This window comes from Melospiza georgiana, chromosome 4, assembly GCF_028018845.1.
Source record: "Melospiza georgiana isolate bMelGeo1 chromosome 4, bMelGeo1.pri, whole genome shotgun sequence".
NCBI classification, from domain to species: domain Eukaryota; kingdom Metazoa; phylum Chordata; class Aves; order Passeriformes; family Passerellidae; genus Melospiza; species Melospiza georgiana.
Window position 1 is genome coordinate 13,766,283 of NC_080433.1, and position 25,414 is coordinate 13,791,696.

The 25,414-nt window shown below is 40.4% G+C and overlaps 1 protein-coding gene across 3 annotated transcripts in view; it reads right to left on the reverse strand.

The window, feature by feature from the left end:
• LRP6 (LDL receptor related protein 6) overlaps positions 1 to 25,414 on the reverse strand; it is a 110,804-nt gene that overhangs the window by 39,609 nt on the left and 45,781 nt on the right. For 2 of the 3 annotated variants that reach the window (XM_058023360.1, XM_058023359.1), the window contains exons 4-7: positions 15,447 to 15,643; positions 14,502 to 14,633; positions 5,496 to 5,892; positions 4,823 to 4,994 (exon numbers count right to left, since the gene is read on the reverse strand). In XM_058023360.1, the coding sequence (XP_057879343.1) occupies positions 4,823 to 4,994; positions 5,496 to 5,892; positions 14,502 to 14,633; positions 15,447 to 15,643 (898 nt within the window). The remainder of the gene's footprint in view (positions 1 to 4,822; positions 4,995 to 5,495; positions 5,893 to 14,501; positions 14,634 to 15,446; positions 15,644 to 25,414) is intronic. The other variant, XM_058023361.1, reaches the window with a different exon arrangement.

Below are 25,414 nucleotides of genomic sequence, written 5' to 3' on the forward strand. Positions count from 1 at the left end.
TCTATAAAGTCTTAGCAGCATCTGCTTTTCTGTTGTCCAGCAAGGCTGAGTTCTGAACACTGGTGTGTACTTAGGCTGAAAAACAGCAGGATGTAATACTTTCCATATTAATCATGAGGATTACAGACAGTAATGCCAGGCACGGTTAATAGATTTGAGAATGCACAAACACTTCAAGTTGGAGCTGCACTCAAAAATCACCAGATAAAGGTTGGATCTGAGCAGGAGGGACATCCTTTCTCTACACTCACCACTAGTAGGTGTTAGTGGGTGCCATCTCCGGCTCTGAGAATGGAGAATAGGAGAGGATGAATAAAGAAAAACGAAGCAGAGATTGAAAAACTATGAGAAATCAGCCATATCATCATGACTTCCCCTTAACACACACAGCCACACATGCATGCAGCCATTTCTAATTGCTTTATCAATACCAGCTTTGCTGACCATTTAAAAATCCAACCTATGCTTTAAAACAGGTAGCGTACGTGCCAGGAACACAAATGTTCACCAGAGCAGCAAAACACAAGACCAATTCAACAGAGCAGATCATACATTTTTAACCTCATAGCACGGCAGGAAAATGCTTTAAACCTGTAGCAAGTCAATGAGAAATCTTCCCCACTGGTAAGCACAATAGCAGCCATCCATTTCAATAGAAGTTTATCAGCAGTGAAACCTGACCGAGATAAATGACGAAGCTGTTGAGCCACAGCCTGCTTCTGCCTGCTGCAGGCTGCCAGATAAAATGGGAACAAAAGCTCCCTGCTGTACCCCCTACCAGTCTCCATTAACCCCTGCTGATGCTTTATTATCGTCTGGGGGCTCCAGAACAGCATAGCATGAATCAGTGGGTAAAAAATAAATAATAAAAGCTCCTATGTAGCACAAACAAACCAGAAATGTGGCTTGTAAGAATGGTATTCGGTTTGGTACCTCTGCAATTGAATAAGGGTTCTGAGGAATCCCACATGCAAAGGCGAGAAAAATGAGAAAAGCACAAATTATGTAAAATCATGTATGAAAAAGGCAATAAAGGCAAGTACACAAATGCATTTCTCCTGCTTTTACCCCCCTTTTCAACTACACACAAACACATGAAGCAAAGCAGGGTCCAGGGATTTTATTCTGATGCCTTCATGTCCAATTCCAAGTTTCATCTTTGGAACCTGTCACAAACACCTTTGTTTGCTGCACCTACACCAGTGTCCTTTCTTCAAATATAAGTTTAAAACATTTACTGAAGGCCAAAGCATCTTCTATTACACAGATATTAAAAAATGGACGGTGAGGGCATGGAAAGTGCAGCAAATCTCCTCAAGATTCCTGGTTGCCATTGGAGAGTAGGCAGTGTGAGCAAACTTGAAATGTTAGTAGTATTTTAGCTATCACAGATTAAGATAGGAATGCACATTTAGCAAAGGCCACCTGGTTAGCTAACACCAGAGGCTCTACCAGTCCAGCTGGCCCTGCCCAATCAAAATCTCCACTGTAGAAGGGGATAAAGTCCTTGTGGTGCCTATCAGGAATGCATTAGGGAAGACAGTTTGGATCAGCTCTGCCTCAAGCAAAGGCAAACCCATCTGTGGGGTTGTTTTTGTTCAAGACTGGGGTGCACTTAGTGGGTGATGTGGAAACAAATTGGGCACCTCAGGGGGATTTATTTTTTGGGTGAGAACTGTGTGTGATATTGAGCTGTATAATATTGGTTGCTGAATGACACTGTCGCTGCATGCCATAACTCCACGGACAATGAGGATGGACTGCTCCAGACACACCAGTCATGAGCTCCTGATGTAATTTGCAACCAGCCAATGCCACAAGAGTCCTCTTGTCCTAGAAGACACTTGGGACAGATAGAACCCACAGCCATGGACTTAATTAACTCAACAGACATCTTGGGGGGATGGCCATTGACTACAGAAATGAAAGCTATACTTTGTGTGTGTATATATACATGTATACATGATGGACATGGTATAAAATAAGGGGTAGGACATGTCCTGGTTCTGGCCAGGACAGGATTAATTTTTGCAGTAGTCAGAAGGGGGCATGGCCAGGAGCTGGAGGTTATTCTGTACCCCCTCAAGTCATGCTGGGAATGGGGAAAAGGGATTCTCTTTCAGGGAGAAGGGGTTCCTTCAAATTGAGGAAACACGGCAGAGAGAGCCATTCAGTTTTTTCTCTTGTCAGGGATAGTCCGAATGAATCATTTCTTTCTGTCATTACTATTGTGCTGTTACTGTTAGTTTTCTTATCTCCTCGCTGTTTTCAGTAAATTATTCTTATCTCAACCAGTGATCTTTGCTTTTTGTGCCTCCAATTCTCCTCTCCATCCTGTGGGGAGAAGCGAGAGGTGTGTGGTTTGGAGAGTCTCGATGGGAGCACTAAACTGGGGAGCCCCATTCCTTAATCATGACAGGTGTGGATAAAAATAAAATCCCCTTTAGACTGAACCATTCCCTTGGATAGACACCCCCACTGCATCCTACAGAGCCCTTCCATGCTTTACTCACTGCAGAAACCACACTGAACATGTGTGCTGAACACCACCAGGGTCACTGATTTTCAGCCCTTTCTGCCCCTCTGAAGGGCAGTTAGCAAGCAGCAACATTGCATCTAAGGAAGAACATGACAGAATGGCCTCAGCACAGCAGAAGAGAGGCTGTATGGGTTCCATCCAAAGGTCTACCCATCCCAGTAGCCTTTCTCAGAGAATAATCAACACTTACAGAACTGCATAACTGAAATGTATACAGAAACTTTTCAAGAAGTCTCCTTTCTTCTACAGCAATTTACAGTTCAGTGATTTGTAGTTCAGAGGCAATTTTATTTGCCACTAAACTGTAGTGGAATTCCCTTCCACAAACCTACCCAGTCTTCCTAGTAATCTGTAAGCTTTTAACATCTACAACCATTTCCACAAGTTACAACATCAGCTTTTGCTTGTTCTGCACCCACCACCTAAAATTAGTTACAAGAACCAACATCTTCTGTCAAAAAAAGTGTCTGTGTGGGAAGTGTTGGCCACCTTATGCAAAATTTTATATATCTGCGTCACATATGCCTAAATGAACACCTTCAGGAATCAAAAAATACAAACCCACAACCTCAAACAAAACCAAAATCACCGAAGAAAAACTGTGGGAGAACTTTTTCTCTGTTGCTTTAAAAGTTTTATCCCAACTGTTTCAAGATTTACTGCAAGTTGATAAGAGTTAACTTTTTATAAAAAGCAGCAGCGGTAATACAACTAACACTTGGAGACTCATAGGAAAAAATAACTAGTAATTCTGAAATCTTAGAGTGATAAATCTTTTCTGGTGCCCTGCAGAGATGGTACATGACAACCTGGAACAAACTCATTTTATTGGCTTACACTGATTTAAGAACAATGAAATGGAAATTGTCCCAAAAAACCTTTGTGCCAAATCAGATATCTTGTGTCCTGCCACAGACACTGTAATGTTGACATAAACATTCTATGATGTGTTCTAGCCAGTTTGACAGAATTGCAGCAGTGAGCTCATGCCTGATCTAGATGAAAATTTCTGCCACAAACTGATCCAGCACTGAATAGAATCATTATTAATGAATAAGGAATCTCAGTGTTCTGGCAAACATGAGGGTGAAGAATGCCTAACTTTCCTTTTGCAAAACACAATCAAGGCTGAGACAGTATCAGGGCTGAAGTGCTCAATAAATAAATCTCTACACATCCCTCAGACTATTTTCTCCTCTTTTCACAGAGTTGGTGTAATATTGGGTGAATTACAGACTATAAATCTTGTTTTCAGGACAAAGAAAACTCTGCTCCATGAGGCTCTCTCAGGGAGTGCTTCAAAGCAACTCACCTTGCAGGACTGGAGTTACTTTGGCTCTAAAGGAGAACTAACAGTTGTGTGACCTTCCAGCACATGACTGTGACTTCACCTTGACTTATTTGTAGTTATAAATGAGTAAAAACAACTTTGTAAGTCTAGAAAAAGAAATGATTGTGCCAAATATGATAAGTGTTAAAAGTTATTTGCAACAGTTAGGAATCAACAAGGAAACTGTAATTCCTCAAAGGAAGGCAAATCTACCAGGATATAGCACAGGCAGACCTGAGCACCAGGTAGCAGTCAGGTCTTCCACTTCCAACAAAAGCTTTTGACAACAAATTGGTCAAATGCTAAACAATACCATTTTCTCAAAGACTGACAGATAATAAATGCCAAATTTGTTTCGTAACTGTTACACAACAAAAATAAATGCAAGACTTTCAATGTGGGAGAGAAGAAAAAAAGTGTCCTTTTTTTTTTAAATCAAAAGTTTCAATTGGACATGTAAGAAAATAGGAAACTCTATGCTCTTGCTGAAACTCTAATTAAACAAGGGATATGCAAATATAAAGGATTTCTGGAAGTATAAATAAGTGCATGTGAAAAAATATTTATTTCTTTAAAATATATTTTACTAGGCTCTAAATTGAGCAGTGCAAAGACTGAAAGATGATTTTTTTTTTAAACTACATACCTTAATCCCAGTAAAAAGCTTTTTCCCCTAATGACCTAAGAATTTGCTTATTTAACAAGTCCTTATCACACATTCTTAAAAAGACAGCTCTACTACAGGGATATAATTTCTATTTTACACACAAAAAAATGAGGAAAGAATAGCAAGTAACTTGCACAAAGGCTGAGAAGAACAGAGTTGTTTCTAAAAGCACAACTCAACCACCATCCCATCACCCTTTTCAGCTGTATCAGAATATGAACACCTAGAAAAGCAAAACTACATTCTATAACTTCATGGAATAAAAAACGCAGGTACAGTTACAAACCTCTATTTTGTCTGTTTTGGCATCTCCCCAGTATATTTTGCTTTCTGCATAATCCAGTGCCAACCCATTTGGCCAGCCAAGCGAGGTGTTCACCAGCACAATTCTGTCTGAGCCATCCAATGCTGCCCTCTCAATCTTTGGGATTTCTCCCCAATCAGTCCAGTACATGTACCTGCAAAGGAAACAAACTTCATTAATCCAAACCTCCAATATTCTTATAGCATCTTCTGGACTACTCTTCCCCAAAACCACATAGCCTGCAAAAAGCTACATCCCTAAACTAAAAGTATTTCCTTACCTAGGTAAGAATGCCCAAACCATTCAGAAAGAATTGGCATGCAAACATACAAAATTCCTGTACCAGTCTGCTCAGCAAGAAAATATAACCAGGGCTATTAGCTAGAATAAACAAGCTGATTCACGCAGTCCACAAAAATATTTTTAAAAATCATAAAATATAGACACATAAGGTGACTACCCACGTGGTGAAAATACAGCAGCAGTGCTTGTGCCTCAGAGATTCCCATTATTTTCATTTGGAAAGCTCAGAAGTTTATCACTACATAGATAGAGAAACTATGTAGATAGTTTACCACTATCTAGATAGAAGCAGACAGAGATATCTTCTTTGCATGACAAATATGTTTAAAAATGCTCCCAAACAGCTCCTCACCCAACCATGGGATCCAGCACAATGGCTCTGGGTTCTTCCAGGTCCTCTGATATCAAGATTTTCCTCATGGTGCCGTTGAGCCTGGTGACCTCGATGCGGTCCGTGCCCGTGTCCGTCCAGTAGAGGTTGCGCGCCACCCAGTCCACGGCGATGCCGTCGGGGTGCGCGATCTGCGCCGTCACCACAAACTGGCTGCCCGAGCCGTCCAGGAAGGAGCGGCGGATGGCTCTCACTTCGTCGTCTGTCCAGTAGATGTACCCTTCCAGAGGGTCGAAGTCGATGGCGATGGCGTGGCGGATGTCCTCCAGCGGCAGCACGATGTCCGTGAAATCCGGCGTGTCCAAGGAAATGCGCCTCAGGTCCGTCCGGCGGGCCAGGAGCAGCAGCGCGGTGGCACCTGCAGGAACAGGACAAACACCTTGGAAACATTCCTGGAAACAGAGAACCTGAGTCTGTTCTTTCCCAACAATATGGTCTAGCTACCTTGATTTCACAGTGTTAAAAATCTTGGATTTCTGTGGTTGAGCTGACCCCCGAGGTATTAGAAAGATTTTTTTTCCAGCTCCATTACCACTGAAGAAGTTGAGATTTGTTTGTTCTGTTTTTCAAGGTTGTTTATTTTTTCTTATCTATTACATTCCTTCTCTGACCTGCTGAGATCTGTCTGGCAGGTTGGGTTGTGGCACAGTGACTGCCCTTGGGGTGGTGACAACTTTTTATACTACAAACTATGAGTACTTTATTTACAATAATTTTCTAATACCTATCACCTACGTTAGACAGTCTGTCTCTGTCCTAAACCAATCAGTGTCACCATCCCAGCAGAAGATGGAGGACAAGAAGAAGGGGAAGGACAGAACATGCCCAGATTCCTCCATCCTGCCTCTTGAATCCCCATAATTCTACTTTTCCACCCTGTGACAAATTAACTACCATTCTACTCAAACTCTTGTGGCTTGTAAATCTTCACACAAAGTTGTTAATTGTTTCCATGGGCTAAAATGGAAGGCGCGGGTGTTTTTGACTCCGTGCCAGGGTCTCGAAATCACCCAGGGCAGCCAGAGGAATGTCCTGGGTCCCGACAGTTAGAAACTGTTGTAAAATAGTTGATAGATCCTTAAGCATGTACTGTTAGTTTGGTTGTTATATTGTAAAAGGGGTTAAAAGAGTAATACACCTCAATAAAGTGCACCATCCCCCAGGTGAAACCAGCCAGCCTGGAGAGAACTGTAATGGGCCAATCAAAGCCTTAAACCTTCATGCAAATGAAGGATCCAAAAAGAAACCAATCCAAAGGGACAAAAACCAAGATTAAAAGGGGCTTCTGAGCCACTGAATTTGTGCCACATCGGGGACATCCCCAGCGCTGGTGTTGGTTGCAGCATCCTCGACGGGAATGCTCCTGCTCGGCCCACGGACCCCCTTGCTTTAGGCCTTTTTTTTAAAATAAAAGCTGAAACCACTTTAGTACCAGGAGCCTGCTCTTGTTTTTATCAACAGGACCTAACCAAACTGCTGGGTACCAGCAGAGAATTCCACTCCAAATGTGAAGCTGCTCATAATGTCTCTGTTTATTCTTCTTCAGAACAAGTCAGATGTGTTTACAGAGAAAACCCAGTGGTCCTTTCCCAGAACGTATCATGTTGCTCATATTCTCCATCCATATCATTCCCTCCAAATTACTGAAATAGATATGCAGCAACTATGCTGCTATTTCATGCAAATCAACAGATGGCCTGCAACCTCTTAGATGAGAAATTAATTATTTACTGTTTGGTGCTATTAGTGAGAGGACAGCCATGACAAACAAGCTGTATGTTTCAACAATGCCCGATAAATGGAAAAATTGTAACAGAACACCATGAGTAAACATCTTTTGAGAAACTCTACTTGGAGGAGTCAGATTTGGGAACAGACCACTGTGCAATGACCATGCAGAGCAGGAGGGCTGTCACCTTCTCCCACATTTGCTAAGAACAAGCTTATTGAAGACATGAAGATAAATAACAGTGTCTTATAAAATACTTTTGAGCCAAAGCACACAAAAGCCTTGCTGGCTTTTGGGTCAAGTCAGAATCACAATAAATAACTAAGATCAGCTTGCACTACAGAAAATGCTTTCACACAGGCAACTCAGCATGTTTAATGGTACTATCAATGACAGTTGCCCTTATTGTGTAATCTAGTTCATTTTCATTTAATTTTCTATTCTATGTCCCCAGTTTTTAAGGTAATGAAGGATAAACAAGCACCACACCCCATTCCAATTAAACTGGCTTATCAGTTTGGAGTCTTAGGGAGATAAGAGCAGCTCAGGCCCGAGGGAAGCCTGAGCTAAGGTGAAAAATGCATGTATAATTGCAGGGAAAGTGTGGTGCAATGGCTCTCCTCAAAGAGTGAGAGGACAGGCTTTGGCAGGGACTGATGGAGGATGAGGGGGAGGGTGGAGAAGGCTTAGGAAAACAAATGCATGAACATGCAGTGAAAATGAGCAATTGCCAAGCCACATTGTGCCCATGTCTCGATTTTGGTGTGTAAGAGGTATAAATAAGAGCTAGAAAACTGAAAGAGCTAAAACTGAAGGAAGTTGGTGATGAAAGAAGAATTTTGGTGCCTTATGCCAAATTTGTTTTTTTTTTTAAAGACAGTAATTGATGTCGGTGCTAGCTGAAACCTCACTGCATGATAAACCTTGGAAAGATGCCAAAGCAGCCACTGCTTCATTTACAGCAAGTTTTAGGTGTTAAAAACCTCTAAGACACTTCCACAGTGCTGCGGGAAACAGCATCTTTCAACAACAGTTGAGGATATTATTACAAGTCTTTCTGATTGGTAGTCCAGAATGGACTAAGATCAGCTTTGGGATCCTCTGCCCTAAAACACATTGTGTTCAGAAATACATGCACACAGTGCTAAACTGTTCTTCTAGTGAGTAAATCCTATGCATTAATTAATCAGGAGGGGAGAAACCTGCAATTACATGCCTATGTATCCTTCAGAATACTGTAAAGCATGAGACACAGCCAATGGGAAAAGGGCCTGTTAGAGAGGTTCGTGGGGTTTTTTTTTTATAATTACAGAAGCAATTAATCTTGACACAGCAGTCTCTATGTGTATCTGTATTTGCTGCTACTATGTACAACAAAAAATTCAGCACTGAGATTCAAGCAGACAGGTGCATTATGTTATAGAAAGTCTTAGTACATCACTAATCCCTACAATTTAAGTTCAAGGAAGAAAGAAACCCCTACTACATTTTCTTAGCAACTTCACAGTCATTTATCCAACATAAATGGATTAAACATGATAATGACAAACATACTAAAAACACCAAACAATTATATCTTTTGTGCATTATGAAGTAAACCTAAGGTTGAGCAAATGCCCTAACCTCAGAGTTCAAAATATATATATTATCTACCATATACAGCAATAGTGTAAAGCATAATTTAAAAATAGTTTGTGTGTCTTGGCTGAAGTTGACAGTCATTTCAAAGAACCAATGCCAGGTTTCCAGAAAGGCTCAGTTCAGTATAACCATACCCTTGCTCAAACTCACCCTTAAAATTGACCAATTGACCTTCCCATTCTTCCCAAAGACAACACATTTCAACAGCTTCAGTATCCTGTTTTCAGCCTGCAACCCTGTTGTTTAGTCAAGCAACCCATGTGTTTAACTTTAATTCAGCACTGGGAAATGAGTGGCTTTCAGCTACCCCGTGCTGGACTCTGGAACCTCGAGCTAAGAATTTCATGCTTCTTATCTGGCGGCTTTGCCAGCATTCCAATCCCTCCATCAAACACCAACCCTGAGCCCTCCAACCAGGCAATAAAAAGTTGAAAGCTTGCTTCAGAGCTATTACCCAAACATTTGCAAACCAACACCTCAGCTGCTTAGTTAGATCAGCAGCCATTCAGCTCAGGAAAAAGAAACCAGCAGCAGAGAAGCATCACACCTCCAGGCATGCTGAGGGAAAGATGGCTCTGAATAGCTCCAGGCTCGTCCTGACAATAGCAAGGGCTGGGAGTATTTATAGACTGATCCCATTACCGCCTGGAGAACAGGCAGGGAACAGAACCCCAGGTGGTCTCAGAAGTGTGGCCAACCCCAGCTGTGCAAAGTTTACCTGCCTGGGCACTGATCACCACTCAGAAGATGCTCGAGGTACTCAAGGGTATCAGGACATGACAAAACCAATCAATTTTGTTCACTTCTACTCCAAAGATCAGTTATGAAGCAGAAACTAAGATAACAGCAGGATCTCCAGACCTCTTGCCTTGCCTAAGAAAAATCAAGCCTCTAATGATGAGCATGAGGGAGAGAATATCACGAGTATAGAATCGTATTTCAAAAAAAGAAAAAGACAATACAGGTTGCATGCAAGCATAACTTTATTTTTGGCTTTAAAAAAAAATTATCAGCACTTATTAGGGGAACTGGAACAAGTCACAAACATATAAAACTTCTCAAACCTCAGCTGGCTCGGATGCTTTCATGGAGGCTGCAGCCAGAACTCTGATCTCACACACATATGCAGACCTGAGGCAGTTTTCCCTCTGTTTCTAAACCATTCAACTTGTGGACTATGCTCAGGATTCTTTTCAGCAGTGCCTCAAGTCACAGGATATTCAAGAGAGTTAGCAATTTTTTGAAAGCCAAGTCCCTTACTTGTCTAAATATGGACATATAAGCCTTACTACTCCAGACTCTTAGTTTTGAGAGCTTTAGCCTACTTTTATTAAGCACTTTGAAAGCTGGGATTACAAGCTCACGGACGGTGCATTACATTAGTACTGGAACTAATGCTTGCCTCAAAAATTCACTATTAAAATTCTAAATAATTTAAATCTGTGTGCTAGCTGAAGTCAAGAGAAGGGGGAGAAAGGGGGAATCAGAGCAAGCACGAAGATACGTGCAATGGCACAGCTTTAAGTCCAATGCCCTTCTAACCTTTATAATTAATTACATCTTCTCAATGATATACAGGCCTCAGTCATTTGTAAGTTATTGAACTTTAAAACCATCAGTGGTTGCTGAGCTACACAGACACATGCTCAGGAATGCATACAAAAGAAATGCTAGACCTAAGACATGTATAATGCATTCCCTGTATCTGAGAAATCACGATTTTTAATACATCCCAAATAGAATTGCTTCACATTTGACCAAAACATTTAATTCCTAGATTTCTCCCCTAGTTTCACAATAGTGACTAGTTTTGAAGTCACTATTGTGAAAGAGTCCCTGATACAACAATACAAACTAGAGTCTTTCATGTAAGCTCAACCTTAAAACTACAAAGGCAAAAGAACACGCATCTGCAATTAATTATATATTTCTTCTTTCCTCTAAAAGAAATTAAATAATGAAGGTGTGAAACTAACATCTTGATCTGTGCTGACAAATTGGGATCCTCGCTATTCCTGACAAAGCAAATTAGGCAGTGGACTGCCCTAAATTGCAAAACAAAGTGCAAAATTCTGCTTCCTGCCTCCAGGCCTATCAGGGAAATAGAATGTGAGTATCTATGGGGCAAAAATAAAGATTCTTTTCCTGGAAGAGAACAGAATGGCCAAAGCAAGGCTGAAACTGAAGTGTGCAGCACTGCTTTTTCTTTGTGAGTCAACTCACACCTCCTTGCTCAGCTGAAGTTGCCACTGGTTTTCTCAGTTTAAACCACATTTCACTGTTGGCAGAAGCAACTGCAGGACACAAATCAAACTCCTTATGGGCAAAGACAGAAGCTGAGCACATGGACAGAGAGATCTTCAGGCACCAGTAAGAATCTAACTCCAATGACAAACTCATTTATATAGGAAAATTCAGGTTTGTCTTACAACTGTCAAAAGATCATTTGAATGTAGCACTGCCAAACTCAGAACAGCAGAACACACAATACTGAAAAAGAAACTGCAGTATGTTGTGCAGAGGAACAATACATTACCAAGAATATGACACAAGGTGGTAAAAGCTCCCTGGCAGAAGCCCCAAGTCCTGTCTGGGTGCTCAGAAAGGACTCTTTGCTTCACATGTCACTGAGAGAGGACTATCTGGCCATGAAATAACTTACTTGGCGCTCTTTTGCTTGAGGGACAGGGATTTACAAACTTTCACCTAGGGAATGGGGGAGCTAAAACCTCACTAGAAGCCCACATCTCAGTATACTTTGCTGTTTTGATTTGTATTATCAGGTATTAGAAAAATAGTTTTATTCTAAGGTATCACCCCCCTTCCTGAAACACTGTGGAGAAATCTTTCAAAATTGGAATGTGTGTGTTATTGTATTCACAGATCTTACCAGAAATAGTAAAACTCCTCAAAGGTATGATTTAAAAAACCCTATAAAAATAGAGAAACTAGCACTGGGAGAAAGGCAAGGGAGGAAAAGATTTCCTATAAACCAAGATTATTCAAAAACGCTAGGTTGTCATGGAAACTGCTCAGGGAGGTCAGCCAGCCTCACCTTTGGCTGCCAGCATCATCTGTCAATGCCAAAGCACTGCAAACACCACAAACACACACTCAAAATTCACCCATCAGAATCCCTCCAGCACAGCCCAGTATTCTCCACAGCACAGCATGAAATAAAGCTCTCTCCTCAAAGAGGCTCATTTCACCATGAAACAATTTGGTTTAGGAACCAGGTTGATTTTAGTCTACTGCTATAAGACAAAGCCATCTTAAAGAAGAGAAACTCAGCCTAATTTTTCACCTTTCTTCACTTCTCAGTCACCAGTCTCTCCCATGGTCATGTACACATTCTAATTGCAAATGGGGGTTTAATCAGCACTGCAGCATTACAGATGTACACTGAAACTATCTGAAGTAAAAAATGTTCTCAGGGTTCTACTCTAATTTCACAGCAGATATAGAGAACAGGTAAGTACAAGGGGAAAAAACCAGCCCAAGAAATTAGAAACAATCCCCCACCACTGCACACCTGAAAATGAGAAAACTAATTTACGTCCCAGGGGTCCTGGAGGAGCCTAAGAAAGGAAATCCCCACAGAGACAAGTCCAGATTTACATCCTGAACTCTGATCTATGGCTACTCTGGCTCTGTTCACTTGCCACACTCTCCTCCCTCCCTCAAATCAATAATTGCAGCCTTTGCACCTACAGGAAGGAGTTCCAGGGGATCTGTGCCTGGAAAAGCTCTGGAAAGTTGTAGGTCACTCACAAAAGCCCTAAGTGTGCTTAGGGATCTGCACTTCCCTTCAGGGAGAGAGGAGTGAAAAACAATCACTGTTTTGGGGCATGCTCAGCTCTAAATGCTGAACTTCTTGCATGAGTATGTCAGAAATTAGCTCTGCACAGGATCAAAGCTGCACAAAACCAGTGGACCTGATGAATAATTTGAGTAGGTTGCTTCATCTGGGTTATGTGCTGTCTCCTTTCTAAGACCAAGTTAAATAAACAGACTCAATTTTCTCCTCTCTTCCCACTCTTTTTATCCTGAAAAGGCAGAGGCAGAATGTGCCCAAAAGATAAAGTAGCGGAATGGTTTAAAATGCAACATGATATTGACAAGCAGAAGAGAAATGTTCCTGAATAAATTTTTTTGCATACAACTGGACAAAATACTGTAGCAACTTGGTTAACAATATTTCTAGTACAGTGGGGGCTTATATTCTGTAAATTAAATACATGTAATGGCTGACTGGGAACAGAAAATCTGGCTTCTCACGTTCAGGGAGTGGGAGAAAAGAGCAACAGTTATAAATTCTGAGACATAAGAAATGGCTAAAAAAGTGAAATGATGATTCTGAATATATCTACATGAAAAATCCTTTTAATAAGGTTCTGGGGTGGATTTTTAATACCATTCTTCTACTTACCCTTGGTAATTTACTTTGATACACTGGAATTTATCTGTGCATATCAAGTATTTTTGAAAAAGCACATGGATTTGTGTCACATTCTGACTGCATACAACCTACCCAGAGCAGTATTATTAAAGCTTCGTCTTACACCAAGGGAAATGGAAGAAAAACATCTTGTTTGTGTATTGGGAAATTCTTATAAACAATCCTGCCAGGCTAAATTGGGAGCTGCTTTTCACATAAAAGCAGCAATTTATTTTAACAAGGTTCACAGAGACACTCAAAAATAATCAGCAGAGAGCATGAAATAGCATGAAATTAAAGAAAACTCTGAACATAGCTGACAAACCTGAAATAATTTTCGAAATATAAAACTCCAATTAAAAAAATATTTCTGTATCCATTTTATTTGGCTTATTTGGCTAAGCTCTGCTGTATCATTTCTTCCTCTATTTACTTCTGTCCTAGGGAGATGATCTGCATAAAAGATGGTTATTTATGATCCAGCTAATTATCTCCCAGTTTAATTTTGAGCCTGTTAGTGTGCTACAGCAACCACAACACAACATCACAAGACCTACACTTAAAAATTATAACAATCTAAAATCATGTATATTAGCCCACAATGAGAAACTAAAAGCAGTTTTTGGTCAGAGCTTGCAGCTCTAAATCCTGATCATGTCTTGAGTTTTAGGGCTTTCAACACCTCTAAAAACATGCCATTATTTTCAGAGAGAGATGTCAGGTGTAAGTGTGTATAATAAATGGAAATCAGACTTAAAAAAAAAAATTAAAAAGGACTTGTTGTACAATCTAATTAGCCAAATACTTCAGGATCTATGCCAGAAATATTTAAGAGACAACAGAGGATGTAGGTATCTTTTTCTCTAAGAAAAAACAACAACAGAGCTCCCCAAAACTTGCAGGGAGTTTGTGACAGAGATAGAACTGCAACTTAAATTTGGTAACTGGAGGCAACCTGCCCTTCAATCACGAGAATTCTTCCTTTTTACAATGTAAAGGGCATTTTCCAATCACTTTTATCTGTACTGCAAAAGCATACACAGTTTCAGAATTTGCCACCCCTAACAGGCATCATTCACATAGTTCAGCTGGAAGAACCCCTTCCCTCCAAAAGCTACTTTGTGCTTAAACTAAAGGATTTTTTAAAAACAAAGCCTACCATCTTTGCAGGTCTTTCCATTCTCAAGAAGTTTCACACCAGTGGGACATGCACACTGATAAGAGGGCTTGGTAGGAGACATCAAACACAAGTGGGAGCAGCCACCATTATTAGTTCCACATGGGTTTGTAGCTGTTAAACATAAATCACACAGATTAATGCTTCTGATAACGAATGACCTCATATCATGTGTTAAGACACAAATGGCATTTGAGTGATGGAATCAGTGGCAGCAACACAGATTAAAGGAGGAAATGATAAACACAGAACAAGTAAAAATTACTTCCAAGTGTTGAGTACTGGGGTACTTATGGTACCAAAATGCACTGATGTTGAATAGTTCCCTTCTTGGGAAAGTAGCACTTGGCTCTAAACAAGAACTTTGTTTCAGCTCTGCTCTTCTCATTTTTACAAACTCTTCAGCATACTGGTGCTGAATGTGTATATATATAAAAAAATGCAAATACAGTAAATTAACCCAATGGTTAAGACAGTGGTTACTACACTAAAATATATACTTCATATATACTATATATATATTTATATATACTATACTAAGACAGTGGTTACTACACTACTACACTAGTCCTGCTTAATATCATCTGCCAAATTAACACTACTTTCCACTCAGGAACTACCTCTTAGAAAAATAAAAATATTGCGTTGCCTGAAGTTATGGTACAGGAAACAGAAAAATATGACAAGAGCATAAATGTGTTGGGCAGAAAAAAAAAAGAAAGGGAGGAGTTTTCTTGCACTTAAAAATCCCTACAAAAAATGCAGAGAATATCTGGTTTCCCTTTGGATCTTTTACTATTCTCTGCACTGGAAAAATTGCATCATGACGTGGTTGAAGCCACCCAGCACCATCCAGAAAGACTAATTAAAGATTTTTGCAAATCAGTTCCAGATTGCAATTAAAAAAAGGACAGCAAGACAGCTTACCATTTGGCTGCCTCTTCTGGCTGAAGGCATGGATATCCATGGGGGAGAAGATGTTGGAATGGATCTCACGCAGGTCCTCCCCGGAGTACTTGCTGCAGGCCAAGATGGAATGAGTGTTCCAGTCCGTCCAGTACAACGTGTCCCCAAACAGTGTCAGAGCAAAGGGATGTGGAAGGGAGCCTTTAACCACTGCTTGCCTAATAGAGCACAGGAGAAAATGAATGTTCAAACATAATTCATGTGACAAGTTTTGCCTGAACAGAGCTTCTATGAAAAGAAGTTTGGGTATTGCTGATCGCAACATTGTATTTATTTATTTCTAGGAAACAAATATACTGCCCCTGCTTTGGGGAATGATATGAAGGAACAGCACAGGAATAGTATTTTCAGGCTGCCTAGTGGTGCTGAGAAGCCCAAGAGATGCTAACTGAAATCCTTACTGACATCTATTGGTCCTTTTTATCTCTTGAACAGCCCATGCCTGTAGGGCTCTCTGCCACCACATGAACACCAGCTGATTTGATGCAAGTCTGACTGCTACCTGCTGATACACCATGTCCACCAATTCTAGCCTCAGCAGATTTCACACTGAGACAAAATGGTCAATTAGCTGTCCATCCATCTCTTCCAGCTCCTCTTTTCAACCATCAAAAAAATACTGTAAAGTCGTTTTTCACTCTAAAGAAATCCTTAAAGCTACTTCCATTATTATGATAATTATTAAGCTATTGTTTTCACTATAAGCAGTGCCATTCAACAGAGTTCTAGTGATTTTCTGCCATGGTAATGATATAATTTCTGAGCAAACTGGGTCACTGCCTCTCTCCAGGTTCACAAACAAAATTAAAGCATATACTCATATATTTTATGTATATATACAAAGACATGCTCATTAGCCATCACAAAAATGCAGCACAAACATTACTGAAGACAGTTTTTCCAGGTTCTTGTGATGTAGAAACTAATTATCTATACCTAAGATCCTCAGAACTGGAATTAAGTAGCTCAAGTCTTATTTTTATTTTATTCACAACCACAGAGAAGTTTAAGATGGAGAGGACTACAGAGGTCATCTGGACCAACACAAAGCATGACACCACACAAGTACCACTTACAGGAGTGCTTCTTCCCACCTCCTTTCTTCTTAACTGCCTAAGTGGAAGTGTGTTCCCACCTAGGCAAGGTCCTTCTGAACAGTGGGGATCACCATCCCTTTCCAGGAATGTATGGATAATCATCCATACATTTACTGAGAAAACGCCATGACTTCTGGAAATAAGTCTAACTGAAGTGGTTTAACAGACGACAAAAATACTCTTATTTTCCAAATATTTGCTGTTAAAATGTAACAGAAGAGTATATTAAAGCAAGAAGTTTGAAGGTGTCCTCTGAATACAAAGAAACTATAGTCATTACTGTCCTTTCACCTTAGCTTCTGGAAAAAGATGCATTATCGTTAAAGCTTTTATTTTTTTTCCTATAAATTCCCTTGCTTATCACTCTAGTGTTCCAATTCTACATGAAATGGAATCTTCTATTTCTTGGTATTTTGCACTCAAAAGTAGGACATAGTATCTTTTCTTTCTTATCTCTGTCTGGAGTCAGGTATATATTTGCTTCTAATTAAATGCACCAACTAAGCATCTTACAAAAGACCATTGTAACATAATTTAAAGCTGAAACTTGCCAGACAAACAGTGAAGCCAGAATGACATAACACATTCTGGTAACAAGTATAAAGGTATTCTAAATCTGCAAAGAGTTTAACCAACCCTACTCCCAAACTCTAAATATCTTCAGATTTGAGTTTTATTTTAGAGCAGGCTAGGGGACTAAGTCTTTATGTATGACATATTGTACATTTGACAAATGACACCTACAGCATTTTGTTATATGAAACAGAAGCAAAGACCAAAACTCTTACTATAACCAAACCTGCACCAAAGGCAGCATTCCCATAATAAAGGAGCCACAGTTTCATGAAACATTCTGACTAACTTTAAAACAAAACTGACCAACCAAAAAAAACCCCAAAAAACACCGAGAAATTTTACATGTGATTTTTGCCCACCAATAAATCTTTGAGTACAATAGCTGCTGTTAGACATACCTAACTTTCAGACAACCCTCTATTCATATGACAATGCATCAGGTGAACTGTGACCCTTATTCAAGCCAGCCCTTATCTGGAGAGATTCAGAATCCTTTCATTTGACTGTGCTGTCAGTCACAGTCTTGCCAACTTGTATTATTTTTCTCAGCAGATATAAGGTTGCAATGCATGAAGATGGCTTTGGGTCCAAATACAAGTGTGCATTTCTTGCATCTCATTAAGATCACTATTACCAGGAACATGTACTCTGTAATCTTGGTTTCCAGCAAGCCAGTATAAGATGATAGCTCACTTCCAAGCAGCAAAACCAGCAGGGCTTTTTCCCAGGGCTTGAGTTGAGCTCAATGAGTCTCCACACCCTAATGAGGAGTGGGAAGAAGGGACTGGAGAGCCCAGCTATTAGAAAACAGGAAAAGGAAGAAGAGAGGGAGCAAGAAATGACCTTCTGATGGCTGCTGTGAGCAGCTGTGCTTTAGCACAACCTGCATGAGGAACTGTAGAGCTCTCTCTGCTTTTGATGAGCAAGATGAGGGGCTCTGACTTCTTCCTAGACCAATTATTTATTAAACACATCCAGGTGGGTGAAGGTGGCCAGTGTCACCTGTAGCACTCAGCTGCTGCACAGTGCTGATGGGAGCATGTAAGAGCCTAAATGGGGGATGTGAGACTCCAGGAAGCTCTCCAAAATGCAGTTTATTACATCCAAGGTGTCACAGCAGTCCAGGGTCATGGGTGACAGAGCTGTGCCCACAGCTGTCAGCTCCAGCTGCAGGCAGGCCTGGAGGCCCTTTGGTTTTGGTTACAGTGCATTATATACTTTTCTTTCCTGAGCATCCTAATACAGTAGAACCAATCTATACCTTAACTTTTATCTATAGCCTATCATAACTACTGTAATTACCATATTCATGTTACTATTCTCCAAACACTAAAAGTTAGTAAATGACAGTTTAAGCTAGAAGTTGTTTTCCAGTTTTCTTGCAGTGGAAAATTCTGAGACCTTTTTTCTACTTGCAACTTTGCTAACTTGTTCACCCGTGCTATCTTTCTGCTTGGTAAAAATATCTTGCTTGTGGTGGGTTTATTCTTTGCTCTAAGTCATAAAATCTCCTTTCTAACTAACACACCCTTTGCTTCCTAGGTTATCCAGTAAGACTGGCTCAGCAATTCTTTTCTTCTATATCAAAACTTGCTTCCATCTCTATTCCTTCTTCAGATTCTACATTAAAAAATATTTCTGCTAAGCATACATATCTGTGAGACTTTCTGGTCAAATTTTCATCCTTCCCAACAGAAGCAGGTGCCTCCCACCTCCAGGGTGGTTCACAAGCACCCACACAGGGTTGGGGAGCAGAGAGGTCTCCCCATTCCTGGCCCTGATGGGTTCCAGGTACAGCCCTGCAGGTGCAGCTGGGCTGATGGGGACTGACAGCTCCTTGCCAGGCTTCACTGCAACAAGAGACAGGACAGCAAAAGGCTCTCCACCCTCTCATCCTTCATCAAGCTCCTTGGATTCCTCAGACTGCTGCACTTGTGTCATTAGTGTTGTTTAAAAGAGACGCCAGAGACAATGGGAAAGTGGGAGCTGGGGGTAAGGAGTAATGGTATTCCTTCAGGAGACATCTCCAGGGCCTCAGCAAGATGCAAATTGGATCTAAATTAGATGGAACCAAGCACACACAAACTTTAATAATCTCTGCACACACATATATAATCACATAAATTTGCTTTAAAAATCTGGATGGCGACTGACATTTAAAAGGCCAACATCGCTGTTGAGTTGGCTGGGAAGAAAATGTGTAAAGGGACAGCAGAGAAGGAAGGTGAGGAGAGAAACAGAGAGAAAAGATGCAAATTCCAGAGAAATTAAATTCACTCTGTGTTGAATATCATGATTTCCCAAATACAACTATTTATCATCACAGTAATCAGAGATGCCATTACAATAAATATTTGCTATGGTAGAGTTTTCTACTGTCTGGAGAAAATATAGAGTTGATTTAAATATATTCACCTTTGTTCTATTTTTATTCTGTAAAGAGTCCTGTGAAACACTTGGTGAAGATAAAGGAAACAAGCAATAAACAAGTTAAAGTGGGAATTACAAAAGGAGCTCAGAAAGTGACAAGTGGAAATCTCAGCAAGTGGCCAAAGCACTCAGAGCATGAATCAGATGAAGCAGGATGAAAGATTAAGATGCACCCATAAAATACCACACCAGGGATGCCACAGGAGGGCAGGGAGCTCTGGTTCCCTCAACTCACAGGATGTCCTCTCCTGCCAACCTGACAAAAACATTTGCAACACAAACTCAGAAAAGTAATGCATTTTTATGTATTTTCATCATGGATGCTTGTCCAAATCTTCCTATCAGAAGACAAGCATACTTTTAATTAAAAAGTAAGCAAGAAACATGATTTGTGGGATATAATGCTCCCTTTTTCAGACTCAAGTGTTTTTGTCTTTTGCCACTTTAAGCCACAATTGCCATGTGTTTCTAGAAAGAATATATAACAAACAGGTCTAACCATGACATTTCAAATCCCACCTGCAATGAAAGTCTGGAAAAGTCAATCAGAAATCAAATTATAGTTGAGAAAGGAGGTCATTCTGTGGGTCACTTTTCAGGCAAACAGATGTTTTGAAGCTCCAATTTCTAGCATTTTTGTTTTCAGAAGTACCTTGGGGAAGAACCAAGAAATTCAACCTAGCTTTATGTCCAAATAATCTAATTAATTCTGTTTATGCAGGATTCTCTAGCAGTTTTAATTAGGGCATTATTTGGCTTCTGCACTGGCCTGTGTTGGTGAGGCATTGAAACAGGCTTCTCACCACTGACTAGTTCTTCATTGCTTGAAGGTGTTAAGCAATTTCATCACCCAGAAATATACAGAAAGACATGAACAGAACATGAGATTTTATACCTTGTACATAATGTCATGTACTGTACACATTATAGGCAAATAAGGAAAAAATCCTCTTCTAAATGCAGGGATACAGTATTTTCAGTGTTTCAACACATCTGCAACTAATCATCTGGCAGACAGACATGAGCTGATGCTTGAAAAGAGGAACTAGAAAAAAAATCAATGCTCAAGTGCAAACTTAAGACATTCACCTCTTGCAAGAGCTTCCCAGCTTTCTGACAGTTGCTGAAAGTATGTTTTCTTACAGTGGCCTCAAAAACCATCTCATTAGCACAAACACTTCCTGGGGGACCTTGTAAGTGCATTTCCCTTCAGCCAGTAACGTGTTAACTTATTAATTAGAACTGCTGCTGCAGGGTAAAGGAAGGGGAAATTAATTCAAGAACTGCTTTAGCAGGCCAACCTATCTTGGGGACTCTACTCACAGGAGAGCTGTCTGCATTTCAGTTTTGTTTAATTAGTCCCACAAAAAGCAACTGCTCCTTCTGATAAGAGCAGGGCAAGAGCTGCAAAAAAAAAACAAAACCACCTCTTCTGTGCATCAATTTAGTTCTGTAATTATTGCATTCTGACATGAAAAACTGTTCATTCCCTTCTCTCACTGGCAAATCAAGGGCATTAGTCATCAAGTTCTTTGCTCTTCGTCTTTATTCTAATGAGCCCAACACTGGAGCAGCTAGGGCTAGTAAATCCCAGGGCTAGCAGGTAATGAACCATAATCATCCCTGTAAAATTTGCTAGAGAGGTTTTCTCACGAATTTATGACTCTACCACGTATTTAACTGAGTACTACTGCCAGAGCTGTCACGCACACTGCTTTAGTGGCTCACTGTGACTACTGGAAGGTGTGACAAAAGCTCCACCAAACCCCAAAAATCAAGGCTTATAATTTGTTTCTCTCTCTACAGAATCCTCCCACCAGCCTACTGTACTCTTTCACTTTCCAGACCCCTGCAAACAACAAGTAAAGGATTCATGTCCATCATGAACCTGGGATGGGGCAGCCCTGGACACACTGGAGTGAAGCTGGAAAGCAGTGCCAGGGAAAGGGACCTAGAGGGGCTCCTGGTCAATGGCCAGGTGGACATGAGGCTCCAGTGTCCTGGAGCCAGGAGGGACATCCCTGTCCTGGGGACATCAGGCACAGCTGGGCCAGGCAGGGATTGTCCCGCTCTGCTCTGGGGCAGCCTCAGTTTGAACATTGTGTGAAGTTTTGGGTGCCACAATGTAAGAAAGACATAAAGCCATTAGACAGTGTCCAGAGGAGGGCACGAGGATGGTGAAGGGCCTTGAGGGGAAGCCGTGTGAGGAGCAGCTGAGGGCACTTGGTCTGTTCAGCTGGAGGAGGCTGAGGGCAGCCATGGCAGTCACAGCTTGTGCTGAGGGGAACAGGAGGGGCAGGCCCTGAGCTCTGCTCTCTGGGACCAGGGACAGGAGCTGGGAACGGCTGGAGCTGGGTCAGGGCACGGTCAGACTGGAGATCAGGGAAAGGTTCTTCCCCCAGAGGGTGCCGGGCACTGCCCAGGCTCCCCAGGGAATGGTCACGGCCCCAAGGCTGCCAGAGCTGCGGGAGCGTTTGGACACCGCTCTCAGGGATGCACAGGGTGGGATTGTTGGGGTGTCTGTGCAGGGACTGTCGGGGTGTCTGTGCAGGGCCAGGGGTTGGACTCTATGATCCTTGTGGTTCCCTCCCAACTCCATATAATATTCCACAATTCAGATCAAAGTACTTCTCTGAGATATAAATCTTAAAAGTTTTAATTCTTGTGTAGTGTCAGGTGTAGAGAGCTAATATTCAGAATATAAGAATAAAAGAATAAAAAAGTTTCGGATTTCTTACAGACTTAGAAACACATCATTAATTTCTAGAGAGAACTCCTTCCAAATTTTAGATCTCTGAAGTCTGAACTTCAATACTTTAATGCTGTCAGTGACATCAATTAAAATATTTCCCTATTTACACTGCATTTTTTCATTTTCCAAACCACAAAGTCAGTTTTCTCTAAACTGTTTGAATTTTTTTAATACAAGGATGTTACTTGCTACCAAATTTTTCTCCCAAAGCAATTAAAACTTATGCCATCCTACTTTACATGAAGGTTTTACAATTGCTTACCTGCTACAGACTCTTTCCCACCTCCTGTCATGCAACAGTAAAAAACTTGACAGATCACCTCTTTCCTCATCTGCTTCCTTTTCTAAGTTACCAAAACTATTCAGATCTAGAAGACCCAATTCTTATGAAGACATGTCTTTCAATAGCCCATTTGCCTTTTTCATTTCAATAGGGTCAACTTCCAGAAGCATAATTTTCCCAGACATGACATTTGATAAGGCATCAGATAAAATTAGCAACACTTCACCAGGATAAAAGAATCTATTCTGATCAAGAGAAATTTAGAAACAAAAAAACCTCAAACCAACTAAGTATAAATATAAAGCAGCAATTTAGAAAAATGGTCTAAATATCAAGATAAAAAAATCACCAGAACTGGCAGTTTCTAAATAAACCAGAGTCTGGTTTAAGTTAGATTAGGCACTTGATAATGATCTTGTTCGCCTCCACACTTAACTCTTAAGGAAAAACCCCTAACTGATAGCCCTCTTAAGAGGTGGTGGTGGATAACTGTAGGTGGGGTTATTTGCTGGTTGCTTTTTTTTTTTTTTTTTGAGGTGTTGGTGATGGCTAAAGGCTTTGTGGATTTTGATTGGTTCTGTGGGGTGATTTTTTCCACAGAAAAGTAAAATCTAAAAGGCTTTTGCTTCGGCTACAGAATTAGAAACTGTGTTTTCTTTCCTAGTATTGATGAATCAGTCAGTGAAAAAGATGAACAAAATAATTAAGAGATAAAATACGAATTACAGCTGTAAAATATCTCATTGAAAAAGCTGAATTTGTTGGATAGACAAAAGACAGTATCTACACAAAAAAAAACCCCAACACTTTGGACATCCCCAGAAGATCTTTTTTCTTATTACAGGCAGAGGCTAAGAGGTCACAGCAGAAAAGAAACCATCCCATAAAATCCCACTGTAGAACAGCCTAACTTCTGCAGTTCTCTTTTCCCCCCTTATGATGTAATGGCAAAGAATAAAAAATGAAACCAAAATGCCTCGATACAGATGTTGACTGCTTTTTGAATCTTCAGAACTTTCTCCCATGCCTAGGGAAAAACAGGTGCTGTTAGTATTGGTTTGTGCCTCTGAGTGCTTAAGGGAAGTCAAATGTGCTTTCCTTTCTAGGAATGACTTCCCCTTCTGCCCCTCAAATAGTAATATATTAGCATACTGCCACGACATATTCCTGGTACTGAAATGTATGAATTTGTATGAAAAAGAAACTTAACCTAAAGCATTGGACTGCTTTGGGTTTTATGGCTGTGTAAGAAAGAATTAGTAGATCTAAAAATCTAAATTACTTGTCTATACAGGTCTTTATTAGAGGCTTAAGTAATTCCAGAGAATTTAGTGTGGAATGAGGTAACTGCTGGGACTCAGGTGATTTCAACTGTGTGCCATGAGGCAGCTGCTGGACACAGCTGTGTATGCACAGACAAGGCTGGTCAGCCCCTTGTATCAAGACAATTCAGCACCTCCTCAGCCTTATCCCCCCAGATTAACCCAGGGCAGACCAGGGAACAAACCATGAAAGTAAAAACAATATACCCAAGTATATTTACACCACTGTGCAATAGATCACCAGCAAGAGACAAACTGCAAAGAAGTCAGTAGCAAAACAAGATTGAAAAAGCAGAACTGCCAGCAGGAAACACTGAAGTAGCTCTGGAAAAAGAAAGGCTGGAGACACCAGATAAAATTAAAAATACTCAAATTTCTACCATATATAATAATTTCTATCCTTTGCTCTCAATCACTCGAGAACTTATGTGACAGTCATTTTTTTTGAAAGAATCTCTAGGAAATATTCTGTCTTTTTGGTACTGAGTTTTTTTCTTGTGAAACAAACAGCAAATGAAGGACTACTTCAAATTAGATATCCACAATCCATGTTTTTTATTAACCAAGCTAGTCATAACACATATCCAAAGACACAAATTTAAAACTGCATCCAACTCCAGGTACTTTCCGTGAACCAAACTGCATGAACTTGTGATCACTTAAAAGGCAGAACTTAGGAGAAAAGTGATGTAACCTTTCAAACCAGCATTACAAAGGCATTGTGGAGTTCAAAATAAATATCACAAGAAGACAGTGGGCATGTTTCATACATGTTGCCTGTGGTCCTACTTGTCAGTCCACACAAAACAATGATCTTATCAATAGAATTAATTCCTTTATGTCAAATTAACATTTGTGGTGAAAGGTGGGCAAGTCCCTAAGAGGCCAGAACAAAGAGCATAAGAAAAGATATTTCACACCCATCTAAACTAGCTGAAACATCACAAAAATTTGCAAAGAATAACCTCACAAAAATCATCTCTCCATTTGACACCTTGGGCACAAGCTGCGATTTGTGTATGCAAGCAGTAATCATCAAACTCATCTAATGAAGAGAGTCATTACCCAAATTAGAGATGAACACATATACACAAAGTACCAGTTATACCCTAATTAAGAAATAGCCATGATTGGATCAAAAAGAATCACTTGATTGCTATAAATCTGTTTTTTAAAAAGTCATTTTAACATAGCTCTCCTTTAAGGACTGTTTTCCACTAATTTCCCAGCACCTAGGATTAATGAAACTGAAATATTAATATATGATGATCCATTTTCTCATATTATCTTCTGCCTTTCTGAATACCACAGCAACCTTGCACACAACACCTACTGAAAAGAGACAAATTTGCTATATAGTCTTACAGCTATTAAGAGCAGGATTTTAGGATTTTTAAATGGAACTGGTTCTGCGAAAAATCTTTGGGAGAGTTACAGGATACCCTGAAGAGAAGGACACATTCCACTTC